The sequence below is a fragment of the Haliotis rufescens genome, unplaced genomic scaffold, assembly GCF_023055435.1.
Source record: "Haliotis rufescens isolate VD_foot unplaced genomic scaffold, xgHalRufe1.0.p SCAF_14, whole genome shotgun sequence".
NCBI classification, from domain to species: domain Eukaryota; kingdom Metazoa; phylum Mollusca; class Gastropoda; order Lepetellida; family Haliotidae; genus Haliotis; species Haliotis rufescens.
Window position 1 is genome coordinate 34,668,294 of NW_025963824.1, and position 20,548 is coordinate 34,688,841.

Consider the following 20,548-nt stretch of genomic DNA (forward strand, 5'->3'; position numbering starts at 1 on the left):
TGTCATTCAACAGATTGGGAGGTACCAAACCTAAGTCACCGAGAACAATGGGGAGTCGGACGATTTGGTACTTAGGATGCAAACGTGACATTTCGAAAGCGATCGAGGTCCGCATATTTGCCATATGTGTCCTCAATCTTATCAATTCAATGATATAAATGATTTCATTGGATTTATCAAAAAGGACAAGATCAGGTTTGTTGGCCTGGCTACGTCTGAGACTGTATACGGGCCTATTCCAAAGGATTTTGTATTTATCATTTTCCATGACGCCCTCTACATATTCCGGGTCGTACCATGGATGGACCCCTGTGTCAAAACCACAAGCATGGCGAAGACGGTAATAAAATATTATTATGATTAGTAGTAGTAGTGGTAGTAGAAGTAGTAGTAGTAGTAGTAGCGCCAGCAGGAGTAGCAGTATTAATTATAGTAGTAGCAGTATTACTAGCATTTCGAGGGGTTACAGTAGTAGTAGTAGTAGTAGTAGTAGTAGTAGTAGTAGTAGTAGTAGTAGTGGAATCTAGACTTTTTCCACAGAAGGCCTATTTGGGCCAACACAACACTGTACGATATATTATAGGGCTTCGAAAAAATGCGTGTACATTGATTTTGATTTGGGGCGCAGATACGCCCGATCAGGCACATAAACATCGGGAGAAAACAACCTTTTCCGGAAGTTATTAACCAGGAAAGATAAATCTATCTCACATATTATATAATCTAGTATTTAAACTGAGAGAGGCGTACATAAAATATTGACTTTAGGGTTGGAAAACATGGAACGTCATGAAACATGATGGTTTAAAAAACAAACAAGTAAAGGATTCAAATGACTTGAAGGCAAGAGCATTGAAAAGTTGAGCAGAATGAACTTTCTCTTTCAGTCGCGTAATGTTCCAGCCGATCCTTGTGTCTACAGCAACCTTTGAGGTACAATCGAGCATGCTCTTTCCAAGCAAATTGTTAACATCGCCATACGATTTCTGATCAAGTTTGCAACATTTAAGTCCTCAGTACAATAGCTGAGGACATTCCAAATTTGACGCATCAGTGACAAGAATGATATCTTTATTTTACACTTGTACTACATGTAGCGCAGGGTAGACTTTGTTGCCCTCGTCAGTGTCATGGACGTCATATTGCAGTGAAGTCCTTCTCGCCCCTGTCAGTGTCACGGACGTCATATTGCAGTGAAGTCCTTCTCGCCCCTGTCAGTGTCACGGACGTCATATTGCAAGGTAGTCCTCTCACCCTTGTCAGTGTCATGGACGTCATATAACAGGGTAGTCCTTCTCGCCCTCGTCAGTGTCATGGACGTCATATAACAGGGTAGTCCTTCCCGACCTCGTCAGTGTTATGGACGTCATATTGCAGGGTAGTCCTTCCCGACCTCGTCAGTGTTATGGACGTCATATTGCAGGGTAGTCCTTCTCGCCCTCGCCAGTGTCATGGACGTCATTTTGCAGGATAGTCCTTCTCTCCCTCGTCAATGTCATGGACGTCATATTGCAGGGTAGACCTTCTCGCCCTTGTCAGTGTCACGGACGTCATATTGCAGGGTAGTCCTTCCTGACCTCGTCAGTGTCATGGACGTCATATTGCAGGATAGTCCTTCTCTCCCTCGTCAGTGTCATGGACGTCATATTGCAGTGAAGTCCTTCTCGCCCCTGTCAGTGTCACGGACGTCATATTGCAGTGAAGTCCTTCTCGCCCCTGTCAGTGTCACGGACGTCATATTGCAAGGTAGTCCTCTCACCCTTGTCAGTGTCATGGACGTCATATAACAGGGTAGTCCTTCTCGCCCTCGTCAGTGTCATGGACGTCATATAACAGGGTAGTCCTTCCCGACCTCGTCAGTGTTATGGACGTCATATTGCAGGGTAGTCCTTCCCGACCTCGTCAGTGTTATGGACGTCATATTGCAGGGTAGTCCTTCTCGCCCTCGCCAGTGTCATGGACGTCATTTTGCAGGATAGTCCTTCTCTCCCTCGTCAATGTCATGGACGTCATATTGCAGGGTAGACCTTCTCGCCCTTGTCAGTGTCATGGACGTCATATTGCAGGGTAGTCCTTCCCGACCTCGTCAGTGTCATGGACGTCATATTGAAGGGTAGTCCTTCTCGCCCTCCCAAGTGTCATGGACGTCATATTGCAGGGTAGTCCTTAAGGTGAACTTAAGTGACCCTCGACAGAATTATATAATTTAATTTGATCGAATCGTTGATGATGAAAAGATGTTTATGACTGAAGCTTAGAGAGAATAATAGCTCAACAGTTGCTGGTATGTCAAGAATGTATACGTGGTACGTGTGATTTGACTCTATCTGACTATCACAATGAGAGATGCTGGTCCTGAATATGTCGGATGTGCGTTATCGATTTGACCCTTGGCAGGTTAAAGGTATTGGAACGAGATCAGTTTATTTGTAATATTCAATTTTCTCACTATTTCTCACTGCACCCAATCCTTAATATGACGCATGTAACGTGATAAAATATTTGTCCAGTTTTGTCTATTTTCCCCATGTTTGTATGTACATAAATGTGCCAGTAATGAGAAACTTTCTGACAATCTACGTACTTTGTGATTTGATTGTGTTATTTGTTTTATGTTTTTCATTGTGCTGGTCAGATAGATGTAGACAGTCCAGTGGCTTCATTGTAACTAAGAGACATGGTCAGTGAAATGCACAACTTTGTGATTTGATAACAAGGGGTAGGTCGACAAACTGGGATACCACTGTGTTACAGCTCTCGCATCACAACAGATTCCCTGGCACACCATCGGCAACACGCGGCTAGAGCGACTTCAAGACGTTGACTGAAACAAAGTCAATACATGGTATTTGTTTCCTGTTGGAGCGCTCTGTATAGCACTATATAGCTATATAGACAGTGTGTGTATCGCTTACTTATAGCAGGACTGATATAGTCTATATCAATGTTTGACAGGTTAGAGGCGACTAACGGGATCGGGTGGTCAGATTCGCTGACTTGGTTGATGCATATCATCGATCCCAAATGCGGGGATCAATGCTCATGTTGTAAATCATTGGACTGTCTGGTCCAGACTCGATTACTTACAACCGCCGTCATATAGCTGGAATATTGCTGAGTGCGGCGTTAAACAACAAACAAACAAACAAACAAACATATGAATCGAAATAAAAGACTGGGCCAATAGCTGTTGGATGAATTTCGGATTCATGATTGAGCTTCATATATAAAAAAGATACCAAAAAAGGAATACAATCGTTTCGTAGAGTAAACATCCTCACTCATCAGCAATCTCAACTCACATGATTGAATATGTAAGGTGGCATTAGCTACAGATACAGATCCCAACACACACACACACACACACACACACACACACACACACACCCCTCTGTGAACCTACCAGTGCACATGTTACAACCAAACTGTGCAGCTGTCCATTGCGTGCGTCGGCGAGACGAGCAAATGCTTTCACCGCTTATCTACCCTGTCGCCTCAATGACCATATATGGTCCCTCACTTTTCACACTGAATTAAGAAACATTCATTCATAATGTAACAAAATCTTGAAACAGTCTGTGTGTGAATGTTGTTTTGACGTCAAAAACACGGACAATTTAATCGGGATTTTTTTATCAGTTAATACAAATCACGGAAAATTCTAAATGAATGTGTACTTTGACATGAATGTCATATGTCTCTCGCCGTTAGGATATGTACTTTCCAATTAAATGAATTATTTGCACATTTAGATTTCAAACAAGGGCGCTTACTTGACTTTACTTGCCACATTCGGGTGCTTCAATATCACAATAAATGTAGAAAAGTAGGAAACTTACAATACCAGCATTTTTATCGATGGCTATGCAGTGCATATATCTTACGCATTTGTTGTCTTTATATACTCAACTCTATTGGCATATTATACAATTTGGTTACACTGTGTGAACAAATAAGAACGTTGTGCATAACACTTTATATTCAATGGATGCGTTTTGGAAACGCATCACACTGCGGCACTGAGCGGTATGCAAAGCCAGCTGACGGCCAGGCACCATGAGGGTTAACCACGAGAATCTCTACTGATATCATCTTACGTTTTGCTTGACATTTACCTTTGTATCCATCAAAGTATTGCTGCTGTAATTTAAGTGGTAGCATTGCTGTTCATGGAATTAAAGCCGGAATTTTTTTATTAAAATCGTGACAAATATACCTCGCCGACCAGAAATGTTTCCTTTTAAATTTAAGCAGCAATAATTGACACATACTGAAAACACCTCCATAGAAAAAGATATATTCTGCCTTTGGTAAGCTGTGTCGACCACGTGGTGGCTGTATGGAACTTGCGAGTGCAGATGATGTCATAAAGCCGGCATTACGCCGCTCTGTGAATTACCGATATCGACAGAGAAAACACCCAGTCACTTTGATGTATGGCCTTGACCGTGGGGCAGTACTCGTGATGTCATCAGCAGTGTGACGTCACTGTAATTGTACATTTGATGCCACATCAGCTGGGCGAACCTAGGATCAGTCTGAGGTCACCGAGTGCAGCGAGATGTAAACAAACAGTTATTTGTCTGTTTCACGACTAATAATAAACTTATGAAAAATGTCTGAAAATGTTTTTACAAGTTTTATTTATCTCAAAAATAAAGTTTATATCAAAAACTACAAAGAGTTTCACCTAAATCATGACATATTTACACAGAACGACGTGAACAGCACACCACGTCACTGTCACGTCTCCTCCACCGTCTACACAACCACGACACTGCCGTCACTGAGCGCCTCTGGACACCAGCAGATCCACCAATCGCTGACGTCCCCAGTATCTTGCCCAGTCCGCCGCTGTCAGGCCAGCGTTGTCCCTGGCGTCGATGTCCACCACGTTCAGTGACAGCAAATACTTCACCGTCTCCACATATCCTCCCACACAGGCGTAGTGAAGGATGTTGTTACCGTCCTCGTCCACCAGTGACACATCGGCATCTTTACTCACCAGGAGCTCCACCACGTCTCTGTGTCCGCTGTGTGCTGCCCCCATCACCGGTGTCCTGCTCCTCCATCCTCTACTGTTGATGTCCACCACGTTCAGTGACAGCACAAGCTTCACCGCTTCCACATATCCTCCTGTACAGGCGTAGTGAAGGATGTTGTTACCGTCCTTGTCCACCAGTGACACATCAGCTCCTTTACTCACCAGGAGCTCCACCACGTCTCTGTGTCCGTAGTATGCTGCCTCCATCACCGGTGTCCTGCTATACCACCTACAGTTGACGTCGACGTTCAGTGACAGGAGCCGCTTCACCTCCTCCAGGTTCCCGGCATCGCTGGCGTGATACAGGCGGCTGCAGTCTGCTGGTGATGAAGTCGCTGTAACACAAAGTATACTCTGTACACATCCAAACATCTTCGTCACACATCTACATTGTTCACACCTCACAATGGATACGTGACACGATACGTTATTAAACACTTCCAACATGGCTGACAATACAACGATTGGGGTGAATGACGACAGCTGGTTCATGTAATCGATGATTATTTATTTGATGATTCAACTATTTCTGTTACATCGAGAAGCTGTAACATTATTCTGTTTATGGCTTGATAGTGTTAACGTTTGATGAACTAAGCTAAGACGATTCTGTCAGTACAAATGTTGTTTGGTAATATATTGATAATAAGACAGAACGCTGGAGTATGTCAGTCTGTTTGTTTGTTGTTTTACGCCGCACTCAGCAGTAGTCCAGCAATAAGATGGCGGAGTCTGATACTGACAGTCCAGTGGTTGACAACATGAGCACCGATCGACACAACTGGGATACGATAACATGCAAGAAGCAAGTCAGAACCCCCACGGGTCTATACACCAGCTTGTTCATTGCTTGAGGGATTCAAGAGTGCCTAAACTTTGTGCCTGCTGGGTTCTACCACCCACCCTGTGTAGCAGTCTTTTGTGTTGTCACTGGTGTCCCCTCGGTCCGACTCGGATCACTCGAGACTGAAACACAGAACATGCTGTTCAGAAAACTATACAAACCACATAAGCATTATAGATATACAAGATATGGCCATTCGACAACTCTTATGTATTAAAACATTTTCACTATTGAATACAATTTTAGATACGTTGATCTTAGCAGAGGTATAAATATCAGGTAGCCGAGCGACTGACAAATCACTCCAACGACTATCATAAATATACAACACAAACATTGAGATTGCTGTTCATCTGAGCCGCGCGTCTGTACAGGCTTGTTGGATTGAGCCTTATGGTTGTACTGTCAATACAATTGTTAACATTCATCAGCTTGTTATTGTAGAGACTGCTATATGAAGGTTTGTGGCGTGAACTTTCCTGCTTATACTTTTTACATGTTGATGTGACCACATCTCGTACACAGTTGGACAGTGACGCTATCCACCACCTGCTTGTTCTCCCACCTACCATGTAGATTAGACTCTTGGGTTCTAATCCTTTCGCTTCCACTCGGGTCGCTCGAGGCTGAAACAATAAATATGCTGTTCAGTCAGTGAGTTAGATTTTACACGCTCTTAGCAATATTCCAGCAATATCTGGGCGGGGAACACCAGACATGGGCTTCACACATTGTACCCATGTAGGGAATCGATCCCGGGTTTTCAGCATTAAGAGCGAATGCTTTAACCACTAGGCTACCTACCACCCCAATAAATGTTGTCCCGAGAACAATATATTGCAGTTACGGCTGGGACGATACATCAGTTGCGAGATCCGATACGTAGGACGATACCTTGCTCACGATCCGATACGTAGGACGATACCTAGCTCACGATCCGATACGTAGGACGATACCTTGCTCACGATCCGATACGTAGGACGATACCTTGCTCACGATCCGATGCGTAGGACGATACCTTGCTCACGATCCGATACGTAGGACGATACCTTGCTCACGATCCGATACGTAGGACGATACCTTGCTCACGATCCGATACGTAGGACGATACCTTGCTCACGATCCGATACGTAGGACGATACCTTGCTCACGATCCGATACGTAGGACGATACCTTGCTCACGATCCGATACGTAGGACGATACCTTGCTCACGATCCGATACGTAGGACGATACCTTGGTCACGATCCGATACGTAGGACGATACCTTGGTCACGATCCGATACGTAGGACGATACCTTGCTTACGATCCGATACGTAGGACGATACCTTGGTCATGATCCGATACGTAGGACGATACCTTGCTCACGATCCGATACGTAGGACCACACTTGGATTTGCTCTCATCAGTGGTGTGTAAGCCATCTTTGTCAAAGACAGGATGGCCAAATACCTGGCACACTAACAAATTACAGTTGGCAGTGTCAGTATGGCGCAATGGATGAAAATATGTACTTTTTCACTTCTTATATTTACTTGTAATTAGTGTTTGGTGTAACATTTGTTAAAGAATATATTTTAGATTAGAATCAATATTTTTTTACTTACTGTGCGATTGTGATCGATTGTATCGAGGAGTAAGACATCGTGATCTACCGATGCATCGGAGTATCGTCCTAGGACTAACTGCAGGTAAACAATATAACTACTGGCCACAGTGAAGTTTTTGCCTTTCAACAAGTGTGTGACTTTCAAATTTATTCACTGATGAACTAGATTTATAATACATTTGCAGTGAGTGAGTGAGTATGTTTTACGCCGCTTTTAGCAATATTCCAGCAATATCACGGCGGGGGACACCAGAAATGGGCTTCACACATTGTACCCATGTCGGGAATCGAACCCGGGTCTTCGGCGTGATGAGCGAACGCTTTAACCACTAGGCTACTCCACCGCCCAACATTTGCAGTAGTAGAGGCATTATTGATATATACTGTAGCATGGAGACTAACAAATCGCTTAAAGTTACTAGATTTAGATTGTTTATTATTAACCCCGCGTGTCTATAGGATAAAAACACCTCCTGAATTAGCCTAAGCTGCACACTGCCTGGTGGCCTCTGTGCTAACTGATGAGACATATTCCTTCTCTTGGTTGAAATGTTGCAGGAACTGAACAGATTGCTATTTTGTTTGGAATATAATCATACAACATACAACATACAACATAAATGAACATTACTACATCACCGATAGAAATTGACACTCGTCCTATAGTCCTTGCCAAACATCCCAATCGTTCAGATATCATAACGACTAGGCTAGTAAACATATGTCATTTTAAGAGCTTTATGTGTTTTCATAAGGAATTCAGGACTAAACATTTTAGTTTATACTGCTGTACACAGAAGAAAGACCAAATCTATAATAAACTGAAACACAGAATGTGTGAATTTATTATATTGGAACATCCGATGAAGCCACGAGGGTATTACATCCGCTACACACTCATAATTCCCAACCATGGAATGATTAGTATTTTAGTTTGAGTTCCTTAATTGAATGGGATTGTTATGACAATGAAATGGTTCCTGCAAGTTGGTGCGTTATTTCGTTGTTGCATAATATCTGCATATGAGTATCAATACTGTGCATAGCAAACATACATGGTACATACAGGTCAAATACTGAACATTGTTTTCTAATTTCCATTGCCTGCTATGTTATTCCCATGTATTTAGATTAAACTCAGGTTGTTATTGTCAGTAAGAATCAATGGACACCGTTATATATATTTTGACCAGGATATGACGCCCACCAGTGTAATTCTGGATCAATGACATGCTTCAACCAAGTCAGCGAGCCTGACCAACCGATGTATGCTTAGGTATAAATTTAAGTCTACTTAATTTATTGAAGAAATTTACCCCATCATCGTGCGTAAAATATGTTTATATTTTATTCTAAGATGCTTTGCTAAAAGATCAAGAGCACTAACTGTACTTTATCCTACGATAAAGCAGTGAGTCCGTGCGACAACAGTCACAACATTGTTCGAGGCTTGCGTGGGTTCCCTATGAAGTAAGTATATGTCTTTCAGGACCAAGGAATGAGCAGTCCTTGTCTGATAACCACAGATACACCTCCTTGTTGCTCAGCGTACGGCCTAAGGAGATAAACATGCAGAGGGTGTTTTGAAAGTTGATGTCGTCCCACCATAGAGTAGATGCCTCTTTTTGTAATCTGGAACCGAGCGTTTTCGCGCTTCAGCTTCAGCACCCCGTACGATGAGGGAGGCTTGATCCCTGATTGACGAAACCTTCAGCACCCCGTACGATGAGGGAGGCTTGATCCCTGATTGACGAAGCCCGTCGAAGGTTGACCGGGACGTGGGTTTTAAAATGTAATTTTGTAAACCCGGAAAGCCCGTGTCTGCATTCCACAGGAGCGTTAGGTTATTCATTTGTACTATTTTCGTGCTTGTCAAGTGCTAATTATGGCATCAAAGGTGAATGTATTTGAAATTAATATAACCTTACTGTCAGTACGTGATAAAAGTAAACCAAATCAAAGGTTAACGAAAATGACGGACAGCAATTAATCTACTTGCGATTTTGAATTGAGATTAGATATTTGTTCAGATTCAGCAGAAAAAAACACATATTTTCAATTTATTTGCGCATACATTTAAGATGATATAAACATACAATGAATTCTCGCTAAGTAGAAACTTGTAAGTAGAAAAACCTTCATGCAGATACCTTCCTTTGATCCGGCGCGCTCACTATATAATTATTGTGGATATGAGATGTGTTATTTATATATCTAAAAACTATTTCTTCATTCATTGTGTCCGGTTATATACTGTGGATGATTAATGTAATGACAAATAGATTATAGGAACCAAACATTTCTGTAAAAACTACCCTTTGTTATATGCAATTTCGAGTTTTTACCCACTGAATTCGCCAAAGATTCATTTAGGGTTGGCATATCTTCAAGTTAAGGGGTGACGCGACCCTTTGTATAAACACATAGCTAGCTAACAACGCATTTTAAATTCCATAATACAGAAATCCGTCCACCCGATTATTACTGCTTGACGGTGTATGTTCAAGGTACAAAATTATTACAAGCGAGGCGAGTAAACCTGTAAACCCCATGCTGACATGCCCTGCAAAACCTATCTCGACATGCCCTGTAAACATTATGCTGACATGCCCTGCAAAACCTATCTCGACATGCCCTGCAAACATTATGCTGACATGCCCTGTAACCCTGTCTCGATATGCCATGTAAACATTATGCTGACATGCCCTGTAAACCCTGTCTCGACATGCCCTGTAAACATTATGCTGACTTGCCCTGTAAACCCTGTCTCGATATGCCCTGTAAACATTATGCTGACTTGCCCTGTAAACCCTGTCTCGACATGCCCTGTAAACATTATGCTGACTTGCCCTGTAAACCCTGTCTCGACATGCCCTGTAAACATTATGCTGACAGGCCATGTAAACCCTGTCTCGACATGCCCTGTAAACATTATGCTGACATGCCCTGTAAACCCTGTCTCGACATGCCCTGTAAACATTATGCTGACTTGCCCTGTAAACCCTGTCTCGATATGCCCTGTAAACATTATGCTGACTTGCCCTGTAAACCCTGTCTCGATATGCCCTGTAAACATTATGCTGACATGCCCTGTAAACCCTGTCTCGATATGCCCTGTAAACATTATGCTGACATGCCCTGTAAACCCTGTCTCGATATGCCCTGTAAACATTATGCTGACATGCCCTGTAAACCCTGTCTCGATATGCCCTGTAAACATTATGCTGACATGCCCTGTAAACCCTGTCTCGATATGCCCTGTAAACATTATGCTGACATGCCCTGTAAACCCTGTCTCGATATGCCCTGTAAACATTATGCTGACATGCCCTGTAAACCCTGTCTCGATATGCCCAGTAAACATTATGCTGACATGCCCTGTAAACCCTGTCTCGATATGCCCAGTAAAGTCTATGCTGACATGCCCTGTAAACCCTGTCTCGATATGCCCAGTAAAGTCTATGCTGAAATGCCCTGTAAACCCTGTCTCGATATGCCCAGTAAACATTATGCTGACATGCCCTGTAAACCCTGTCTCGATATGCCCAGTAAAGTCTATGCTGACTTGCCCTGTAAACCCTGTCTCGATATGCCCAGTAAACATTATGCTGACATGCCCTGTAAACCCTGTCTCGATATGCCCTGTAAACATTATGCTGACTTGCCCTGTAAACCCTGTCTCGATATGCCCTGTAAACATTATGCTGACTTGCCCTGTAAACCCTGTCTCGACATGCCCTGTAAACATTATGCTGACTTGCCCTGTAAACCCTGTCTCGACATGCCCTGTAAACATTATGCTGACAGGCCATGTAAACCCTGTCTCGACATGCCCTGTAAACATTATGCTGACATGCCCTGTAAACCCTGTCTCGACATGCCCTGTAAACATTATGCTGACTTGCCCTGTAAACCCTGTCTCGATATGCCCTGTAAACATTATGCTGACTTGCCCTGTAAACCCTGTCTCGATATGCCCTGTAAACATTATGCTGACATGCCCTGTAAACATTATGCTGACATGCCCTGTAAACCCTGTCTCGATATGCCCTGTAAACATTATGCTGACATGCCCTGTAAACCCTGTCTCGATATGCCCTGTAAACATTATGCTGACATGCCCTGTAAACCCTGTCTCGATATGCCCTGTAAACATTATGCTGACATGCCCTGTAAACCCTGTCTCGATATGCCCTGTAAACATTATGCTGACATGCCCTGTAAACCCTGTCTCGATATGCCCAGTAAACATTATGCTGACATGCCCTGTAAACCCTGTCTCGATATGCCCAGTAAAGTCTATGCTGACATGCCCTGTAAACCCTGTCTCGATATGCCCAGTAAAGTCTATGCTGACATGCCCTGTAAACCCTGTCTCGATATGCCCAGTAAACATTATGCTGACATGCCCTGTAAACCCTGTCTCGATATGCCCAGTAAAGTCTATGCTGACTTGCCCTGTAAACCCTGTCTCGATATGCCCAGTAAACATTATGCTGACATGCCCTGTAAACCCTGTCTCGATATGCCCTGTAAACATTATGCTGACTTGCCCTGTAAACCCTGTCTCGATATGCCCTGTAAACATTATGCTGACTTGCCCTGTAAACCCTGTCTCGATATGCCCAGTAAAGTCTATGCTGACTTGCCCTGTAAACCCTGTCTCGACATGCCCAGTAAAGTCTATGCTGACATGTCCTGTAAGCCACATGTTGACGTGAAAAAGTAAACCTCATGCTGACTTGCCCTGAAAGCCCCTATGCTGATGTAGCGGCCATAACATGTCCGAGTCCCGTGATGGGATTCCAATCACGGACCTTCTGATCAGAGGTCCGACGCCTTGTCCAAAGAGGTTAACCCCGTCAGCAAGCTGACAAGGTATTTCATACATCTTTCGCACAGAATGTATAGAGAGATGGTTGAAAATTAAGCGACAAAACCGTTTTCATATTCATAAGAAATCACTGCTACATGTCTTACCTCCTGCAGCACCAGGAAACGAAGGGGGCGATGTTGTGAATGACATCTGCGACAACGACGATGTAGTCAGCGACCTTTCAGTAACATCGACCTCTTTAATATCTTCTCTCATCACACAGCTTGCATTCAGTGTCACCATGTCCTCTGTAAGACCGGTGATTACTTGATTTGAATCATGCAGATCATCAATGGTCTGATTTAGTTGGATGTTTAAACTCTGAATGTCAGTTTTTATCTTTCGCTGCATTTCCTGCAATCCCTCCCTGTATGATTGGTCAACACTGGTCCGCTCTTCAACCTCTTCTCTCTTCACACAGCTTGTATTCAGTATCACCGTGTCCTCTCTAAGACCAGTGATTACTTGCTTTGAATCATGCAGATCATCAATGGTCTGATTTAGTTGGATGTTTAAACTCTGAATGTCAGTTTTTAACTTTTGCTGCATTTCCTGCAATCCCTCCCTATATGAATGTTCAACACTGGTGCGCTCTTCAACCTCTTCTCTCTTCACACAGCTTGCATTCAGTGTCATCATATCATCCCTGAGAGCAGTGTTCATTATATTTTCATCACGATGACGAGCTACCGTCTCATTCAGCTGCAGCTGTAAACTGTGGATGTCATTATTGAGCTCCCCTCGCAATTTTCCAAGACTCTCTTTGAAAGTGTTGCTTTCCCTTTCAACATGTCTGAACTGTTGGCTTACTGCCTGAATGTGTGTCTTGGTATAATGTACACTGGCTTTCAGGCTGTTAACAACATCTAGAACATGTCCGCTGACAATATTCCCACTGTAATCTTCTTTCAGACTATCCGTAATCGCTTGCTTCACTAGAGGCTTTATCAGGGCAGGAATGAACGTGTTAGTCAGTTCATTTTTCAGTGATGACTCCCACATCTTAAAGTGTTTTTTCATATCAGTCTTAATATAAACAACTCTTCCTTTCCATGCTTGGATACTTGCGGTCAGGACTTTCACTTGTCCAGTCAAGGCGGTCAAACTGGTGTCAGCATGTGCGTCTGTGACACCACATAACAACACAAGACTGATGAATACAACACTCGTTAGTTCCATCATGAAGGGATGCTGTGGAGCTAGTCGCAGTTACGAGCAGACTGACTTGGTGCTGGATCAACATCGAGCTAAGCCCGAAGTGTTTGGCAAAAAGCCAACTCAGGAATGCTCTGGCAGAAAATTCCTGTGTGTACATGTGGCACAACAGCAGCAAATAAGGCAGGGAACCTCTTCAGAGTATTGTGTTACATACCAAGTATGTTGCCACAATGGTCTTGTGTTGAGAGTATTATCACTATTGGAGTAACTTGAAATATATTATAATTCTTGTTTACATTAATTAATCTCGACCGAACACCTTTATCATTAATGATGTGCATAAAATACTTCTTTTTATCTTACGCTGCGGAAATTATATATTACCTATCCCCGACACCAAGGTCTGTATGTCCACTATACCCTTGATCCACCCGTAGAAGACACCCAGGTCTGTATGTCCACTGTACCCTTGATCGACCCGTAGAAGAGACCCAGGTCTGTATGCCCACTGTACCCTTGATCCAAACGTAGAAGACACCCGGGTCTGTATGTTCACTGTACAACATGTACCCTTGATCCACCCGTAGAAGACACCCATGTCCGTATGTCCACCGTAAATGTTCCCTTGATCCACCCGTAGAAGACACGCATGTATGTTTGTCAACTGTGCAACATGTACCCTTGATCCACCCATAGAAGTCACCCAGGTCTGTATGTCCACTGTACAACATGTACCCTTGATCCACCCGTAGAAGACACCCAGGTCTGTATGTCCACTGTACAACATGTACCCTTGATCCACCCGTAGTAGACACCCATGTCCGTATGTCCACTGTACAACATGTACCCTTGATCCATCCGTAGAAGACACCCAGGTCTGTATGTCCACTGTACAACATGTACCCTTGATCCACCCATAGAAGACACCCAGGTCTGTATGTCCACGGTACAACATGTACCCTTGATCCACCCGTAGTAGGCACCCATGTCTGTATATCCACTGTACAACATGTACCCTTGATCCACCCGTAGTAGGCACCCAGGTCTGTATGTCCACTGTACAACATGTACCCTTGATCCACACACAGAAGACTCCCAGGTCTGTATGTCCACTGTACAACATGTACCCTTGATCCACCGCTAGAAGACACCCATATCTGTATGCCAACTGTACCCTTGATCCACCCGTAGAAGGCTCCCAGGTTTGTATGTCCACTGTACAACATGTACCCTTGATCCAACCGTAGAAGTCACCCTGGTCTGTATGTCCACGGTACAACATGTACCCTTGATCCACCCGTAGTGGGCACCCGGGTCTGTATGTCCACTGTACAACATGTACCCTTGATCCACCCGTAGTAGGCACCCAGGTCTGTATGTCCACTGTACAACATGTACCCTTGATCCAACCATAGAAGACACCCATGTCCGTATATCCACTGTACAACATGTACCCTTGATCCACACACAGAAGACTCCCAGGTCTGTATATCCACTGTACAACATGTACCCTTGATCCACCCGTAGAAGGCTCCCAGGTCTGTATGTCCACTGTACAACATGTACCCTTGATCCACCCATAGAAGTCACCCTGGTCTGTATGTCCACTGTACAACATGTACCCTTGATCCACCCGTAGTAGGCACCCGGGTCTGTATGTCCACTGTACAACATGTACCCTTGATCCACCCGTAGTAGGCACCCAGGTCTGTATGTCCACTGTACAACATGTACCCTTGATCCACCCATAGAAGACATCCATGTCCGTATGTCCACTGTACAACATGTACCCTTGATCAACCCGTAGTAGGCACCCAGGTCTGTATATCCACTGTACAACATGTACCCTTGATCCATCCGTAGAAGACTCCCAGGTCTCTGTGCCACATGTAGTCTCACATAAATTACCCATATATCTTTCACCATGGCTCACAATCATTCTGGTTCTAAACAAAGGCATTTGGATACACGTTCGTCTGATGAGGTTAATCGCATGTTGATTCCTGGGCTCGATCCCTAGTGTGTCGGGTAGCCTAGTGGTTAAAGCATTCGCTCGTCACGCCGAAGACCCGGGTTCAAATCCCGTAATGGGTACAATGCGTGAAGCCCATTTCTGGTGTCCCCCGTCGTGATATTGCTGGAATATTGCTAAAAGCTGCGTAAAACCATACTCACTCACTCACTCACTCCTTGTGATCGAAGCTACAGATCATGAACCAATCAAATTGAACCCCTTCGCCAAATTTGTTCATGGCCCTAGTGGGGAAGTTAAAAGTGTGACACGTTTGCGCAGTGGATCTCTTCTGGTGGAATGTGTGAGGAAACAGCAATCAATTTATTATCAATCACTCAGTTTGCCAATGTGGAGGTTGCTGTTTCTGCACACCGGACTCTGAACTCTTGCAGTGACAGGACACGTCTCTATGGGAAATGTCCGAAGAAGAAATTGTGGGTAAACGTAAAAATCAATTTCAATGATGATGATAAATCAAATACTGTTCCAACGAACGCACATTTATTCACTTTTTCCCGCTCACCTGTTCCAAATTCAATTCAAGCTGGTTATGTCCACATCAGAGTGGAGGTGTATGTCCCCAATACACTCCGTTGCTATAAATATAAAGCAATTGGACATGGTTCGAAACCCTGCACATGCCCCATGTTTCCTTCCTCATAACGTGATGCTGTTGTTGTTCCACTACCAAAACAAGGAGCTGATCATACTGATCCTTCCAATTATCGTCCAATTTCATTGGCCAGCTGCGTTTGCAAAACCATCGAACGCATGATCAATTATCAAAACCAATAAGCTAATTACAAATATCCAATGTGGTTTCTGTAAAAACAGAAGTACAATTGATCATTTAGTCTGTTTAAAATGATTCGTTAAAAATACCCTAATAAACAAACAACATGCAGTGTCTATCTTATTCGATCTAGAAAAAGCATACAACGCTACATGGAAACATGGTATTTTAAATGATTAACATGATTTTGGATTGCAAGGTCATTTACATCAGTTTATATATATGATTGTTTTGACAGACTGGCAATTTCAAGTCCGCGTGGGTTCTACCCTGTCTGATGATTATAATAAGGATCAGGGTGTTCCAGAAGGCAGTATTTTGTCTGTCACATTATTCAACATTAAGATATATAGTTTATAAAAAGTTTGAAATGATTCAATTGATGGATCACTTTTTGTGGATGCTTTTAATATGTCTTGTCGTGGTGAAAACATGCATACTATTAAAAGGCAACTCCGGTCCAATTATGTTTAAATAAAATCCAGAAATGTTCACTTGAAAATGGTTTTAAGTTTTTTAAGTCTAAAATAGACTGTATTCATTTTTGTAGAAAATATAAGCCACATAAGGACCCCGGTTTAGTTTTGGATGGAACTCCTATCAAAATAGTGAAAGAAGCCAAGTTCCTTGGTATTATTTTTGACCATCACTTAACCTTTTTACGACACAATAATTACTTACAAAATAAATGCCTGAAGGCACCTGATCTATTAAAAGTCGTTTCCAATTCAAAGTGGGGATGGGATCAGAAAAACTCCTCCAACTGTAGAGCCCTCTAAACTGGATTAAATCTCCATCGTATATGGTGGAGGTTGTAAAAGTAAGTTTAAAATGCTAGAACTTATCTGACACAAAGTATGTATGTGGAGGCTGATGAGCCGTCCCTTAAAAACGTCACATTAAATTATTTTTGCAAAATTTCTAAATCGAAGTTTAATAATTCCAATCCAGCCTTCTGTTGTGTTTTTAATCCTCTACATACAGAATGCTGTAATAAAAAGTCATATCTTACTCTACTCATCAACACTCTGCTGCTGTCACCTTTAGTCGCCCCATGTTGGAGGTACAGTGAATAAGAAACTATATCTGTGCTGTAAAGAGCATCGGATTAGCATTTTGTACAGGGTAGAACTTGCAAAGTACAAACACATTAGTAGTTTTCATCATTAACCGTACGAGTTAAACACTAGGGAAACAAACGGCAGTGATGAAGTTATAGCTGTTGTATTCTGAAAGGAAACGTAGACGAACAGACAGTATTGGAGGCGGTGCAGTCATACACATGATAATTAAACATATATATTACAGGTAGGTTGCAGTACATTACTACATTAATTAGTACATAAGTGAAAAATAATGCCAAGTGTGCATTAATGTAATATGTAATATAATTTGCATGGAAACTGTGCAGTTTGGATGAATTAGAATTTAACTAAAAGTTACGACACTGGCAATAGAAGTTCATCATGGGACTCAAACGATATGGTAGACTTAGAACAGATATAATTACATGACATTTGTGTACAGCTACTACATCCGACAAAGTCTAGATTTTTTTCATGATATTAATAGTTGAAAACAACATTTCAAAATTAGTTCAATGCTCCCAAGAGGTTGGCCTCATACCTGGGGAGACAAGGGCGGTTTGCGTTAACTCCAACCACAGCCTTGGAATACGGGATCTGGCGACGGAGACTTCCCGCCAGTCTATGTGACCAAACTCTCGCGATCACACTTTCCGCACTGTTGCCGGGACTTCTCAGTGGCTCCCCGCACACATCACATAGCTTGGGTTTCATGATGGAGGGAAAACAACTTTTTCGACAGCCTGATTAACTAACGTGTCAGACTACAGCAGTACACTGACAGTGCGCTAAACGTCAGGGAGGTAACTCTTTTATAGAAGTATGATTCATGATTACATAAAACATGCACACTCACAAAAATACGCACACATATGCTGCAGTCATTATGATGTGCAAAGAAAACAGTTATTATGCCATTCCATTCTGAAAACACTTTAAACATGTATCATGTATACCACCAGTCTCACGGACGCCATATTGATAGGTAGTCCTTCTCGCCCTCGTCAGTGTCATGGACGTCATATTGCAGGGTAGTCCTTCTCGCCCTCGTCAGTGTCACGGACGCCATATTGATAGGTAGTCCTTCTCGCCCTCGTCAGTGTCATGGACGTCATATTGAAGGGTAGTCCTTCTCGCCCTCGTCAGTGTCATGGACGTCATATTGCAGGGTACTCCTACTCGCCCTCGTCAGTGTCATGGACGTTATATTACAGGGTAGTCCTTCTCGCCCTCGTCAGTGTCATGGACGTTATATTGCAGGGTAGACCTTCTCGCCCTCGTCAGTGTCATGGACGTTATATTACAGGGTAGTCCTTCTCGCCCTCGTCAGTGTCATGGACGTTATATTACAGGGTAGACCTTCTCGCCCTTGTCAGTGTCATGGACGTTATATTACAGGGTAGTCCTTCTCGCCCTCGTCAGTGTCATGGACGTTATATTACAGGGTAGACCTTCTCGCCCTCGTCAGTGTCATGGACGTTATATTACAGGGTAGTCCTTCTCGCCCTCGTCAGTGTCATGGACGTTATATTACAGGGTAGTCCTTCTCGCCCTTGTCAGTGTCATGGACGTTATATTACAGGGTAGTCCTTCTCGCCCTCGTCAGTGTCATGGACGTCATATTGAAGGGTAGACCTTCTCGCCCTCGTCAGTGTCATGGACGTTATATTGCAGGGTACTCCTACTCGCCCTCGTCAGTGTCATGGACGTCATATTGCAGGGTACTCCTTCCCGACCTCGTCAGTGTCATGGACGTTATATTACAGGGTAGTCCTTCTCGCCCTCGTCAGTGTCATGGACGTTATATTACAGGGTAGTCCTTCTCGCCCTCGTCAGTGTCATGGACGTTATATTGCAGGGTAGTCCTTCTCGCCCTCGCCAGTGTCATGGACGTTATATTGAAGGGTAGTCCTTCTCGCCCTCGCCAGTGTCATGGACGTCATACTGAAGGGTAGTCCTTCTCGCCCTCGCCAGTGTCATGGACGTCATATTGAAGGGTAGTCCTTAAATTGAACTTAAGTGACCCTCGACAGAATTATATAATTTAATTTGATCGAATCGTTGATGATGAAAAGATGTTTATGACTTAAGTTTAGAGAGAATAATAGCGTAACAGTTGCCGGTATGTCACGAATGTATACGTGGTACATGTGATTTGATGAGGGTGGATGATAAACAGCTGTAGATACAGATGAAGATATTAACTCTATCTGACCATCACAATGAGAGATGCTGGTCCTGGAATATGTCTGATTTGCGTTATTGATTTGACCCTTGGCAGGTTAAAGGTATTGGAACGAGATCCGTTTATTTGTAATATTCCATTTTCTCACTATGTCTCACTACACCATATTCTTAATATGTCGCAAGTAACGTGATAAAATATTTGTCCAGTTTTGTCCAATTTCCCCCTGTTTGTATGTACATACATGTGTCAGTAATGAGAAACTTTCTGACAATCTACGTAGTGTTATTTGTTTTATGTTTTTCATTGTGCTGGTCAGATAGATGCAGACAGTCCAGTGGTTTCATTGTAACTAAGAGACAAGGTCAGTGAAATGCACAACTTTGTGATTTGATAACAATGGGCAGGTCGACAAACTGGGGTACCACTTTGTTACAGCTCTCACATCACAACAGATTCCCTGGCACACCATCGGCAACACGCGGTCAGAGCGACTTCAAAACGTTGACTGGGTCTCTGACACTCTGAAATCACCAATATGTCATCAAACGTCACACCTGTTAAACTTTAACATGGTAATGGTAATATGTAACACAACTCCAATTCATTCTGAAACAAAAAGACCGCCTCCGTGGTCTAGTGGTAGAGCGTCCGCCCGGAGAGCGGAAGGTCCGGGGTTTGATCCCCCACCGCGTCATACAAAAAGACGTTAAAAGCTGGTACTTGTTGTTACCCTGTCTGGCGCTCGGCATTAAGGGGCTAAAACAAGGACTGGTCGGCTCGAAGTCAGTATACTGTGTCCGAGTGGGGTATTCGTGTTAAACTGCGGCATGGTATCTCAGTGTGCTAGCACTATAAATCGGCATCAGTCCGGACTAGTACAAGCAGCCACACAAACACACACACGTACATGCACGTCGCTATGTAAGTGCAATAATCT

At 43.3% G+C, this 20,548-nt stretch overlaps 1 protein-coding gene across 2 annotated transcripts; it reads right to left on the reverse strand.

The window, feature by feature from the left end:
• Nucleotides 1-4,632: 4,632 nt before the first annotated feature.
• LOC124113557 (ankyrin repeat and KH domain-containing protein mask-like) lies at nt 4,633-13,574 on the reverse strand. 2 transcript variants are annotated; one of them, XM_046473958.2, is made up of 4 exons: nt 12,478-13,574; nt 6,458-6,514; nt 5,948-6,010; nt 4,633-5,379 (listed from the first exon to the last, which is right to left on the reverse strand). In XM_046473958.2, exons 1-4 carry the CDS (start codon nt 13,553-13,555, stop codon nt 4,784-4,786), a joined length of 1,794 nt encoding a protein of 597 aa, XP_046329914.2. In that variant the 5' UTR covers nt 13,556-13,574; the 3' UTR covers nt 4,633-4,783. The 2 variants fall into 2 exon arrangements, with proteins under 2 accessions (XP_046329914.2, XP_046329915.2); XM_046473959.2 differs by lacking the exon at nt 5,948-6,010.
• Nucleotides 13,575-20,548: the final 6,974 nt, after the last annotated feature.